Raw genomic sequence first — 13977 nt, forward strand, 5'->3', positions numbered from 1 at the left:
GGCGGGCATTATGAGTATGTTTACGGTTGTCGCAACAGCAACGACAAAATGAGACGACTTACCTTACTCGTCGTCGGTGTAATCATCATGTGAAAGTCCATTATGGTGGCCTGAAGGGGATAATTTGGAAGAGTCCAACCATGCATTCTTCCTGATGCTCATTCGTTTTCCGCACTGTCCACAACGAAATTGTAAACGGTATTTCAGCATCGAAACTGTTCTTACTATGTTTTACACACTTCGCACCACCACAGCCTACATAGGCCCTTCTTTCCTCGTCCGGTGGTACTCCATATTTGCGACAAAATGTCGAACAATCTTCTAAGCTGGATAAACATGGAACTAGATATTTCCATGTTGGAAAATCCGCAGAAGGAACGTCATGAACACCAGACATCCCACTCACTAACGACATAAATTGTCTGGGATCCCCTAGCAACTCACATATAATTCGCGGAGGTATGTAATTTAGAGCAACTAAGGGAACGACAGATAAAAATGACGATCACAAATAATTGATCACAACGCCCGCCACCAGAGCCGCATGATCGATTTAGGATCCCACGTTCGATATGTATCGTTTGGGCTCCGCAACTTCAATAGACAATCATTCTTGGAAATTACCCGCGCCATTATCGAATGGTTAACCGAATAAAAAGAATTTTGTGAACGTAATGTGCGTGCTTACACTCCCGCTTATTTTTCTTGCGTTCCTCCTACGTACACTCCTGGAAATGGAAAAAAGAACACATTGACACCGGTTTGTCAGACCCACCATACTTGCTCCGGACACTGCGAGAGGGCTGTACAAGCAATGATCACACGCACGGCACAGCGGACACACCAGGAACCGCGGTGTTGGCCGTCGAATGGCGCTAGCTGCGCAGCATTTGTGCACCGCCGCCGTCAGTGTCAGCCAGTTTGCCGTGGCATACGGAGCTCCATCGCAGTCTTTAACACTGGTAGCATGCCGCGACAGCGTGGACGTGAACCGTATGTGCAGTTGACGGACTTTGAGCGAGGGCGTATAGTGGGCATGCGGGAGGCCGGGTGGACGTACCGCCGAATTGCTCAACACGTGGGGCGTGTGGTCTCCACATTACATCGATGTTGTCGCCAGTGGTCGGCGGAAGGTGCACGTGCCCGTCGACCTGGGACCGGACCGCAGCGACGCACCGATGCACGCCAAGACCGTAGGATCCTACGCAGTGCCGTAGGGGACCGCACCGCCACTTCCCAGCAAATTAGGGACACTGTTGCTCCTGGGGTATCGGCGAGGACCATTCGCAACCGTCTCCATGAAGCTGGGCTACGGTCCCGCACACCGTTAGGCCGTCTTCCGCTCACGCCCCAACATCGTGCAGCACGCCTCCAGTGGTGTCGCGACAGGCGTGAATGGAGGGACGAATGGAGACGTGTCGTCTTCAGCGATGAGAGTCGCTTCTGCCTTGGTGCCAATGATGGTCGTATGCGTGTTTGGCGCCGTGCAGGTGAGCACCACAATCAGGACTGCATACGACCGAGGCACACAGGGCCAACACCCGGCATCATGGTGTGGGGAGCGATCTCCTACACTGGCCGTACACCACTGGTGATCGTCGAGGGGACACTTAATAGTGCACGGTACATCCAAACCGTCATCGAACCCATCGTTCTACCATTCCTAGACCGGCAAGGGAACTTGCTGTTCCAACAGGACAATGCACGTCCGCATGTATCCCGTGCCACCCAACGTGCTCTAGAAGGTGTAAGTCAACTACCCTGGCCAGCAAGATCTCCGGATCTGTCCCCCATTGAGCATGTTTGGGACTGGATGAAGCGTCGTCTCACGCGGTCTGCACGTCCAGCACGAACGCTGGTCCAACTGAGGTGCCAGGTGGAAATGGCATGGCAAGCCGTTCCACAGGACTACATCCAGCATCTCTACGATCGTCTCCATGGGAGAATAGCAGCCTGCATTGCTTCGAAAGGTGGATATACACTGTACTAGTGCCGACATTGTGCATGCTCTGTTGCCTGTGTCTATGTGCCTGTGGTTCTGTCAGTGTGATCATGTGATGTATCTGACCCCAGGAATGTGTCAATAAAGTTTCCCCTTCCTGGGACAATGAATTCACGATGTTCTTATTTCAATTTCCAGGAGTGTAGGTGCATAGAGTAGCTATGCTAAGAGGCTACTCATTTGGGACAGCTTTCAAGATGCTGAAACGCTGTAAATGTAACTAACACACATGTGACATGTTCACGTTATACATAACTACAGAGGAAATTCAATGCCAGTGACTTCATCTGACTTTAATATTGTATTTTTTGTTTTTGTTAACTATTTGGGTATAAGAATAAATGTTCGTGCATAAATCTCTGAAATAGTTAGTCTGTCCTCAGCTTTATTCTTTACTCAACTTTTCATCATTACACAATTTTCTTTCCTTAAGTACACAGAACATCTGTCAAAACATAAAGAACAGTACAGTTTCTTAACCACCATAGACGGTAGCACATCTTGCTGGAACGCTGCTATCTTCACGCGTGTGGTAACTTGTTCTTACCGTTATGTTGCTTTTGCAATATTGTGTTTCTGTTTCATACTCGTAATAAAGTTTCCTTTTGTACAGTTAAACACTCGGTAAAGATTTAAAAAGACGAAACTGAATGTGATACGTAGAAGAGGTCTAAATAAATACAGCCACCGTGAAAAATGTCACATACATTTAATAAATTTATGGCTAAAATTCCAACTATGAAGAGGATGTCTTTTATAAACGAAAATCAGGAAAAGGAAACTCATGACGTCAACAGACACCGCCTGGGTATCACTGCAACACTCCTTGGATCATCAGGTCTAGCTCTTTCACGCTCAGTCGCAGAATACCGCAATTCAACGTGACTAAACAGCGCTCACAGCAAAATAATTGTCACATAGCTCAATGAAGGACTACGCCTAATCATAGGGTGTCTTCATCCCACAAATACACCTTGTCTACCGGTACTTAGTAATATCTCGTTAGCAGCCACAAGAAGATCATAGTCAGGTGTGGTCAAGAATAAAAGAAACTTAGACTTACCAAATCACTTAAGAACTGCGCTATTAGGACCTCAGCGACTGAGTTCTAGAAAGCCATCGTAGCTCTCTGCTGTGAGTCATCAGGACAGTAACTTCAACAAGGCAGGAGCAATCTTCCATGAAATATGGTCAACAAACCAAAATTCCCTGGCAAAGACCAGCAGGTTTTATGTGCCCCGACGACACTGATGCATAAACAATCGCATCAGAATTGACCAGGGTAGATGCAGAGCCCTGCTGCACCAATGGGGACTGAAGTCCTTTTCTGAATGTGACTGCGGTAAACAACAGTAAACTTTACATCCACATAACATCTGAAGGTTCCCTCAGAGCATTCAAAGGGCCACTGGAAGACCAGCACAATTTTTCTGCAGAAGGTTCTGTCTGGCTTCCTGGACTTAGAGCTATGAAGCAATTACGAACGTTAGATTGTGTGTAGCTGTATAGGACTGCACATATTCGTCGTAAATAGTTGTCTACATTTCTCTGTCATCATACGGCAAATAAAAATATGAAAATAATTCGAATCATGGTTCGAAATGAATGGTCATCGAACGTACGGTATTATGTTAACTGCGTGACGGAAATGTGTCGTACGCTTGAAAACCCAAATTCTTCTCCTTTTCTTCTTGAGGACCACAGTCACAGAGAATTTTTTGGTAGAAATTTCTGCCATTTGCCTGTTAATTGTTCATTTACATTACACAGTCGTTATTTCGGCTATATAGTCATTCCAAACCTCATGTTGAAATACGTTAGACTGTGATACGTCATCGTCGATAACACATATTTATAGTCTTATAGACCAGTTTTTGTATTACGGGCTACGAGTACCAGAAATGCGTTATTTCGACGATGACATGTCACAGACAGGTCAGAAAAATTTTAAAATTTCAACATGCACTTCAGAATGGTTATAAAGTCGAAATAATGACTGGGTAAAATACGTGAACAAGTAACAATTGACTGGTGGAAATTTCCTTCAAAAGATTTCTCATCCTCTGTCTGTCTCTTTCCTGAAAACAGGCCTATTTATTGCTCTTTCGTGCTCGACATCGTATAATCTTTATGCCTCCGCTGATTTCACTATTATATCCAAAAAGTGCTAGAATGCTAATGAAAGAAAACTATGAATGATTTGTTATAATTTTGACTCTAGTTCCATATCTACTGAAGAGCATCTTCTAGTGAATAATAAGAAAAATATTTGTTCGTGAGAACGACAACGTCAAAGTAAAGAATACTGAAGCTGTTAACTGCTATTTACGAAATACTATTATGTCAAGAAACGTCAGAATTATTCTCATCTTTTCTCGATTACAGTATTTGAAGAAATGTACTATATCCTCCACTTTCTCAACCATTTTCCAAATGAACGTTAAGGAGGGAACTGCCTGCAGTGGACTTTTGGAATCGGTTAACATGCAAAAGGCATTTCCAGTGACACATACACTGATCAGCTAGAGCACTATGACCATCGATCTACTATCAATATAAACCCGTCCAGACGATAGCAACATCAACTGACGAGCAATGACTGCTGTTCAGACACACTTAAGTTGCAGCTTATAACAGCAGGCGCACTGTCCACGTGTAGATTGGGAGAGGCGCGCGATTTTTCTGAGTTTGACCCAGGGCAGATTTTGATGGCCTGGAGGCTCGGTACGAGCATTTCGGAAACTGCTGGACTTGTCGGGTGTTCGAGGAGCGCTGTGATGAGTGTCTTCAACACTCGAAATCAGGGTCAAACCACGTTCAGACGTCGTCAGGTTGGGGGGGGGACACCCTCAGACGTGGGACGTCGTAAGCTGGGCAAGCTGGTAAAACAGGACAAGCAGCGAACTGTGGTGGAACTAACATCTGACTTTAATCCTGGGCAGAGTACAAGAATACAGAGTACAAGTGTCTCTGTGCTCCGAACACTCCTTTCGATGGGCCTCCGCGCCCAACGATCCTCGCATGTACCAACGTTAACGCCACGACTGAAATTGGCATTGGAAGTTAACGCAGTGGCAGAGTATTGCATGGTCTGATGAATCCCGATATCTTGTGCCGGAGAGAGGGCGCTAACCCATCGTCTTCTAAGGGAACAGTTTTTTGACACCTGTACAGCGGGACGGAGACAAACTGGCGGCGGTTCCTTTATCCTCTGGGGAACATTCACATGGGCATCTAAGACTCCAGTGGAGCTCTTGCGAGGCACCATGATTGACAGGAGTATCGTACACTGGCTGCAAACCACGAAAACCTCTTCCCGACGAGCATGTTTCCCGACGGCAGTGGCATTTTTCAACAAGATAATACGCTACGTAACGGGGCCAGGAGTGTGAGAGTGGTTTGAGGAACACAGTGGCGAAATCTAATTAATGTGCTGGCCCCACAACTTGCCAGATCTGAACCCGATCGAACATATCTCGCATGTGATTGAACGTTGCATCAGAACTCATCTCTTTCCTCCCCCCTCGCCCTGGAACTTATGGGAAAGTGTGTGGGCAGATGTGGTGGTAACTCCCTCCAGAGGCTTGCCAAGGCCCCAGTGTTCCCATGCCATAATGCGTCGCTGCTGTTATCCGTGCCGAAGGAGGACGTACTGGCTATTACTTAGGTGGTCATAATGTTCTGGCTGATCAGTATAAAATACAGTGTAGGCTAACGTGGTCGAACGAGTCACAATTCTCGCTCTTTTCAAACTACGTGACGTGTAGAGTGTGCCTACGGTCCAGTGACGCCTTTAAACAGTAATATGGAAGGTGTGGAACACGTGGGAAGTGGTTCTGCGAAGCTACTGATCTTTTACAGCACTTCAGGTTATCATGAACATGAACAACGATGTTTATTTCAAAATTATCTGCCACGGACTACTGTCCATTCCTTTAGAAATCCGTGTTGAGTGCGCTGTGATGAGTCCCGTCTTTAAAGTAGACAAAACTACTGTAGTACTATTACCACTATCCCAAAGTATTTTTCGTGAGGTAAAATTCAGTGAACTTTCATTCCCGATCTACAATACGTACTTTCTCCTACGGCATCCCACATCTGTTGTAAGTAACATATTCTTTGGAGATTTTTAGACTGAATCCACTCACAGGTATGTAAATATATTCAGAGACTAAATAATTCTAGACATCTGTGAGAAGGAAGAATTAATCTCCGAAAAGAGAATATAATTCCTGAAATAGGACATTCCATATATTTCCATTAGTGCTGAACAAAATAATTGTCTACCTAGAAATCCTACAATTTTTCATGCGTTTGGTGTCGCTTTATGAGGAAATTGAGAGAAACTTCGATCGTAGTTTTAATAAATAATGTAATTATTTTTGTGTTAAGAACTGCATTAGACAATACACAGGTGTATCATTGTATTATTAGAGACAGTCGATTATGGTCTATGATCAGACCATCACCGGGTCCGAAAGTATCGCAGCTATGCTTTTCCGTGACGCTGAGGTGTTTTTTTGGACACGATGATGGTCCGGTGTTAGACCGACATCGATTGTCTCATAAAATTTACAGATACAACTGTGTATTTCATACAACAGCTCTGTTCATTCATTAAAGCCATACAACTCTACCTCCATTAGAAACATTTCTAATTATCTTTGTTATCCTTCCCGTCTAATTGTTTCAGTGTCTGGCGTCAGCGTACATCTTATAACGCCCGTTGTGTGCATCGTTTGCATTTTCTACACCATGCTGGTATGTACGATTCTGGCAACTCTACATTATATAAGCACATTTAAAAGGCTTTTAAACTGTGATCTCAATGCATATACAGTCTTTTTAAGCTGATAGAAGTAACCTTTATATGTTCACATATTAATAAAGACGACCTTTTTTCTAAAATATGTAATAGAATGGTCAAGTAAATGATTGTGTTATTCTTCATCAACGAAACGAAACCTGGGTATGCATGCTTGAATATGTACGAACGGGTAAATGAATAGTTATTCCGACTATACTGTTTCGTCTTTGACCTGTCATCACTGGTGATCGTTTTATCTCATCTACAAACTGTAGTCTACATCGTCATTCAAGGAATTAAGAGAAATCAGGAGATTTTGTTTTGGAACATTCCCAATCGCGATGTTTTATCTTACGGAGAGCTCAAAAAGGCTTAGGACTGCATCATTTAGCATTATAACATTGAAAAATAATTTTTCGTCAGTTAGTGTTTACCAAAGCCAACAAATCGTGGAGAGCATGAGAAGAGCGAATTTTCTACAATTTTTGTGAAAGAAGCTCGTTACATCTTGTTTACGAAATTCTTTTCCCACCCAAAGTAATATTCCTTCACATTCCGAGGCTAAAACCTCATTTGCTGCACATGAAGGCTGATAATGTCACTCTACAATGCGCACCTTATATGGGCTGGCGGCGATAACCGTTTGTCCTCATTGGAAGTATGTTAAGCTTTAGTCAAATTGTGTGTAGAAGCTCTATTCTCTCCGGTTAGATTCTGTACCTTTTGTTACTCGACCGACTTACTCGTAATATCTTCAGCAATATTCCATATCATAAAATTCCAATAGTTCCTATTCTCTTCTTGCCTGTAATTTTAATCACCCACACCTTACTTTCACACACCATCCATCAAGAATTATTTTCAGTAAAGAATTTCTATCAACTTTATATTCCACGAAAAAAATATATATGATCTGTGCAGTAATTTACATTTTGTTGTAGCTATGCTGCATTTTATAACTCCTTTAACTAATTCAGTCGCTGCCCAATGATTCGTCTGAAACCATCAACAACCTCTCGTCACGTCCCAAGCTATTCCTCAATTTTTGTGATTTATTCACTAAAATCAGAATTTAGTTACTAATAAATTATGGCCAGAATCAACATTTGATCCTGGAGATGGTTTACAGTTTCAAACATGGTTTCTAAGTTTCTCTCTCAATATTACAAAGTCTTTCTTTCTTTCTTTGTCTGAGCCTTGTCCCGCAGTTATGCAGGGTCGGCCATGGTTAATCGGATGTGGCATGATAAGTTTAAGGGGTGGCCGGATGCCCTTCCTGCCGCCACCCTGTACCCCCCCCCTCCCCAGGAAGTAAGTAGTGTACCCCAGCTGTCTGTGTCTAATGTAAGCCATGGAATAGTGCGAATATGTTTCAAATGTATGCGAGTCGTGGAACTGACGCTAAACGTGGGGACCAGCCCGGTATTCACCTAGGGGGATGTGGAAAACCGCCTAAAACCACATCCAGGCTTGCCAGCACACCGGCCTTTGTCGTTAATCCGCCGGGCGGATACGATCCGGAGCCGGCGCGCCTACCCGAGTCCAGGAAGCAGCGCGTTAGCGCTCTCGGCTAACCTGGCGGGTACTCAATATTACACAGTATCTCTGATATCATCAGTTGTGTTTTGGTCACGTTAACGCAAACGGCTCTCGTTCAGCACTCTAAAGGCAGGGGTTACTAGGAAAACCTAAAGAATGGTGAACACACTGTTAGTTTGTGTTTTGCTGTAGTGATTTCCAAATTAATGTGTCAATACTATATAGTACATGTGATATCGTCCAGCCTGACCAGGGTTTTTAACCGTATACGATTGTCTTTCATTATTCTCAAGAGAGTGGTCACTGAGGTATAATGAAAGAGTGAAAATCACACTATTAGGGCGTCTTAAGTGTTTTGTTATAGTGGTTTCCAAATTTCTCTCTTAAGATTATGTAATTCCTCTGGTATCGTCCGGTATGTCCCGCAAGTCCCGGACTTTTCAACGTATACGAACCCCCTATACTATTTTAAAGGCAATGTTGACTTAGGTACACAGAAAGAGTTCGCAATGGACGATTAGGCTGCGTATAGTGTTCTGTTGTTGTGATTTTAATGTTATAGAATCTACCTGATATCGTTCGGAATGCCCCCGTCTCTTCATCTAATACAACCCTCTTTTGTCACTGTCGAGGCAGTGGCAACTTAAGAACACTGAGAGAATGCACAACACCTGATTAGCATGTCTGTGGTATTTTAATATAGTCATCCACCTATCACCAAATTTCAAAATAACGTTATATCTAATGTTCTTGAAGGGAAGAGATATTATTGGTGCTACGAAATTCACAAGATAACGTCAAAGACAAATGAAAACGAGCTAGAAAGGATATATTCTGTGTGTCACTCCTGTTATGAGACCATCCCAATAAATTTGCACATTATCTGGGCTCGAGTGTTTGCTGATATTGCCGCCGTCGTAGTTCTGTGGCTTATCGAGGTATTATATCAGGTAGCTGGGGCAATATATCAGCTCCTCCAGGTGATTTGTTCCCCACAATGAAATATTCATAGTTGATAATACCTAAGAAAAGGCATAGTCCAGAGGTAGTGTTTCCTTTATATTCAGTCCCAGAAGATTCTTGTCAACTATTACACAACAACCAGTCGGCAGGGTTTCTTTTGATTGTTCACAAAGGGCAAAGAACGACAGGGGGGGCGGGGGTGGCAAGGCACATGGTTGGACTCGAAATCCGAAAGTGACAGTGATCCAGTGTAGGTGTGAGTGGTGACAGATGGCTTGGAGACGTCTGTGAACGAGCACAGACTTGGTAAGCAACCGTCTGTCCGACGAAACTGTAGGACGTAGTACCATTTCACAAGAATTAGACGTGCGTGACTGAAAAGAGAATACTATAAAGCATTGTGGTGTATGAGTGAATATAGTAATAAAGAATTGAATACCAGAGTTCAGAAATTGCCTTGTTAGCTGCAGAAGTTCGCGTTATCGCTGAAATTTATTTCCATTACTGACGGTGGTGAGGAAAAGGTTACATATACTTCGCTAAATTGAGTCCATCGTACTGAAACTGTATGAACGTTATTTTTACGTCATGTTTCTCTTCTTTATTTCATTCTTGGTACTTATTTTATTCTTTTGACTGCTTTAAGTATTATATAATTAATTTGGTATGAGTATTGTCTGAGTTAAAAATCTTCAAGCATTACATTTTCGAATATACGAACTGCAGATCTACTATAACGAAGTGGTCGTGGGGCCTTGGAAAGTATGTACGATTGATTGTCCTAACTGAAGGGACTTGGAATATAAAATGAGGTTAGCTACCTCAATGTGTAGTATATGAAGTAAGCAGAGTGTGACGCAGCATACTGATAATTCGTGCATTTCACTATCAATTTATTTCTCTCGATAGCAATATAAAAGAAACAGATAACTTGTATAAGTTGTTTAACAATCTCCTAGGTGTACGAATACAAAAGGAGAATGGCCATCAGTAAGGGAAATGGTCTCGGTGAATTGCCAAAATATAACACATTATTTTTTTAAAACATTTAAAATTGAGACAGCATAAAGCACCGTAACTGCTAATGGTAATGGTATCATAAAGCACGTTCTGCAACGTAAGTCATAACTATGGATTTTATACAGCAACTTGCCATGGCGCTCAAAATCTGGGCCGTGTGCTACCAGCGTGATGGACAGCCACCACCAGTATGATGACTACGTATTTCTGTGCGCCACCAACAAGAGTTTCCCATCTCACCTTCATTTGTGTACATTGACTGGATTTAAGTCTGCCGTCTTACATACTGCTGTTGCCTCATGCCTTGTAACACTTCAGTGTCTTGTTCCTTGGTGGATCCCGGATTTGGGAGCTGATACCGTCTGTTGCAGGGTGGTCTGAAAGCGGTCGTCTGGACGGACTTCCTGCAGGGCCTGGTGATGGTCGCTGCCTGCTTTGCAGTCATCATCCTGGGCTGCCAGCTGGTGGGCTCCCCGGTGCAAGTGTGGGACATTTCCGACCAGGGCGGTCGCATACGTCTCTTCGAGTGAGTGACAACACGAGTATCAACTCATATGACATATTATTTATAGTATTCCCTACATTTCAAGTTCGAATCAGTGTTACACTGCTGATGAATGAGTCATGTAGCCGACTCTAAGCCCGCATCTCGTGGTCGTGCGGTAGCGTTCTCGCTTCCCACGCCCGGGTTCCCGGGTTCGATTCCCGGCGGGGTCAGGGATTTTCTCTGCCTCGTGATGGCTGGGTGTTGTGTGATGTCCTTAGGTTAGTTAGGTTTAAGTAGTTCTAAGTTCTAGGGGACTGATGACCATAGATGTTAAGTCCCATAGTGCTCGGAGCCATTTGAATTTTGAGCCGACTCTAATTTAGTTTCATTGTTATTCGGTTGGAGACGTATACGTCACTGGGCTGTAGAATATGCTATCAAAGTGATATAACATACCTTTTTCTTAAATCAGAATAATAAATGAAGGAGTTGCAAATGACAAAACTAAAACAGAAGTGACAGTAATAATGAAATGAAAAGCCGTACGAATCACACTCATTTGATAATTCCTGATGATGGTGAGACGCTGAATGACAAAGTGCCCGGAGGTTGTGTAGGTCGTAACCAAAAAGAAAATCGATGTTATTGAAGAATGTGACCCATATAAGAAATCAGAGTGCATGCATGAGAAAGCACAAACCAAGAAATGGCGCTCAGTTTATCAAATGACCTTCATACATTGTACGAGAATATAACACTCCATAAAACCTTTCCCAACGGGAATAATCATCTTCACCAAATGGGCACAAGCAAACATGCAGAATGAGAAGTTCTTATCTAAACACACAGTAGCAAATATTAATAATTCAATATCTGACCCCAATGAAATCAAAATTTTGTAGTAAAAAGAGAGCGTGAATTATCACATAACATCACAGAACACCATGAGAGCCAACCAGAGATCTTGTTCCAGAACCTAACCATAAAATGCACCCAATTAAGACCGACAATTTAAGGAAACAAGATACAGACAACACAGACACTGTAGGTACCATTTTGGCCAAAATGCATAAAAACTGTAGATCCCATGTCAAGGACACAAACAAAAGCAACGTCAGTCACAGAGGAACTGTTTCCTAATATTCAATCAGTCAAAGCACTGCTCTACTTTCAAGGTCTAACAGCGAACTCGCCGTATTAGAACAACATAAGCCTCTGCTTACTTGAGTATGGCAGTACAGGATCAAAGGCTTACGAGACAAGAAAACACAGGTCACTTCTACATAATTTCTCACATTGTAATGGAAACCAGATTTCAGCTAGCACTTCACGTCCCGTGACGTACGAAGGCAAACACCATCACCTGTTCCAGCTGGAACGAAGCCCAGTGTTCACAAGAAGCCGTGGCCGTCAATCGGCCCAACTGCCTTATTGCTCTGTCAGACTTCCAGTTCCCCCTCCAGTGGTAGCTGTCGAGCTCTGACTTACTGGCTGTTTCAATTTACGCTGTCAATTCCAACTGCTTCGCAGCCTGAGCCCACAGGTAATACCGCAACGGACTTGTGACGTCACACTAGTCGCCTTGTCCGACATACATCGCGAACGCTCGACTACGTCTGGCACAAGGCAAGAAATAAGTATCTCAATGAAAAGGTACCCAATAAAGCGTTTAACTTTGTCATATGTTATCGAAAGCGTGATACACTCTAAACGCGCACCTGGGAAATACTGAAGAGGTCTCAAATATTAACTCGTTTTCTGATGGAGGCAGTCGCTACAGTGCGTAAGACCCGTGTTGTGACGCGCTGTGTGTCAGTTCCGTTAAGACTGCTTGTCTATAAATCCAAACTGCAATGTAATCTCGTTGCGAACTGCGGCGTTACTATAGCTTAGGTTTCAACAACAGCTACGGTCGCAGGTTCGAATCCTGCCTCGGGCATGGATGTGTGTGATGTCATTAGGTTAGTTACGTTTCAGTAGTTCTAAGTTCTAGGGGACTGATGACCACAGATGTTAAGTCCCATAGTGCTCAGAGCCATTTGAACCATTTTTTTTCAGCAACAGCGGAGGGTAAATGTGGAGGCTGGCCGTGTGGCATCGCCCGCTCTGCCTGTGAGTGGACATGTGGCTGCGCCTTCAGCACGGTCCGAGCAGGCACACGTGGGGAGGGTTTATTAGTTATTGGGAGCGCCAACGTTAGGCGGGTGATGGAGCCCCTTAGGGAAATAGCGGAAAGGTCGGGGAAGAACGCCAGTGTTCACTCTGTCTGCTTGCCGGCGGGTCTCATCCGAGATGTGGAGGAGGCCCTGCCGGCGGCGATAGAGAGCACTGGGTGCACCCGACTGTAAATTGTTGCTCATGTCGGCACCAATGACTCCTGCCGTTTGGTTCAGAGGTCATCCTCAGTTCGTACAGGCGGTTGGCGGAACTGGTGAAGGCGGAAAGCCTCGCTCGCGGGGTGGAATCAGAGCTAACTATTTGTAGTATCGTTCCCAGAACCGATCGCGGTCCTCTGGTTTGGAGCCGAGTGGAAGGCTTAAACCAGAGGCACAGACGATTCTGTGGAGATCTGGGGTGCAAATTTCTCGACCTCCGCTATCGGGTGGAGAAATGTAGGGTCCCCCTGAATAGGTCAGGCGTGCACTACACGCCGGAAGCGGCTACAAGGGTAGCGGAGTACGTGTGGAGTGCACATGGGGTTTTTTTAGGTTAGAGAATTCGCTCCCTAGGCCCGACAAGACGCCTCCTGAGACGCGGCAAGGTCGGAGTAGGCAAAATGCAACAGGAAATAACAATATTAATGTGCTAATAGTAAACTGCAGGAGCGTCTATAGAAAGGTCGCAGAACTGCTCTCTTTAATAAACGGTCACAACGCCCAAATAGTACTAGGGACAGAAAGTTGGCTGAAACCAGACGTAAACAGTAATGAAATCCTAAACTCAGATTGGAATGTATACCGCAGAGACAGGCTGGACAGTGAAGGGGGAAGCGTGTTTATAGCGAAAAGAAGTGCAATAGTATCGACGGAAATTGACGGAGATCCGAAATGTGAAATGATTTGGGTGAATGTCACGGTTAAATCAGGCTCAGACACGGTAGTTGGATGTCTCTATAGGCCCCCTGGCTCAGCGGCTGTTGTGGCTGAGCATCTGAAGGAT

At 44.1% G+C, this 13977-nt stretch overlaps 1 protein-coding gene across 1 annotated transcript in view; it reads left to right on the forward strand.

Moving 5' to 3' along the window:
- LOC126187638 (sodium-coupled monocarboxylate transporter 2-like) overlaps positions 1–13977 on the forward strand; it is a 91298-nt gene that overhangs the window by 34345 nt on the left and 42976 nt on the right. The window contains exons 5-6 of the mRNA XM_049928836.1: positions 6696–6763; positions 10703–10857. Of these exons, the coding sequence (XP_049784793.1) occupies positions 6696–6763; positions 10703–10857 (223 nt within the window). The remainder of the gene's footprint in view (positions 1–6695; positions 6764–10702; positions 10858–13977) is intronic.

Source organism: Schistocerca cancellata, chromosome 5 (assembly GCF_023864275.1).
Source record: "Schistocerca cancellata isolate TAMUIC-IGC-003103 chromosome 5, iqSchCanc2.1, whole genome shotgun sequence".
In the NCBI taxonomy this organism is placed as follows: domain Eukaryota; kingdom Metazoa; phylum Arthropoda; class Insecta; order Orthoptera; family Acrididae; genus Schistocerca; species Schistocerca cancellata.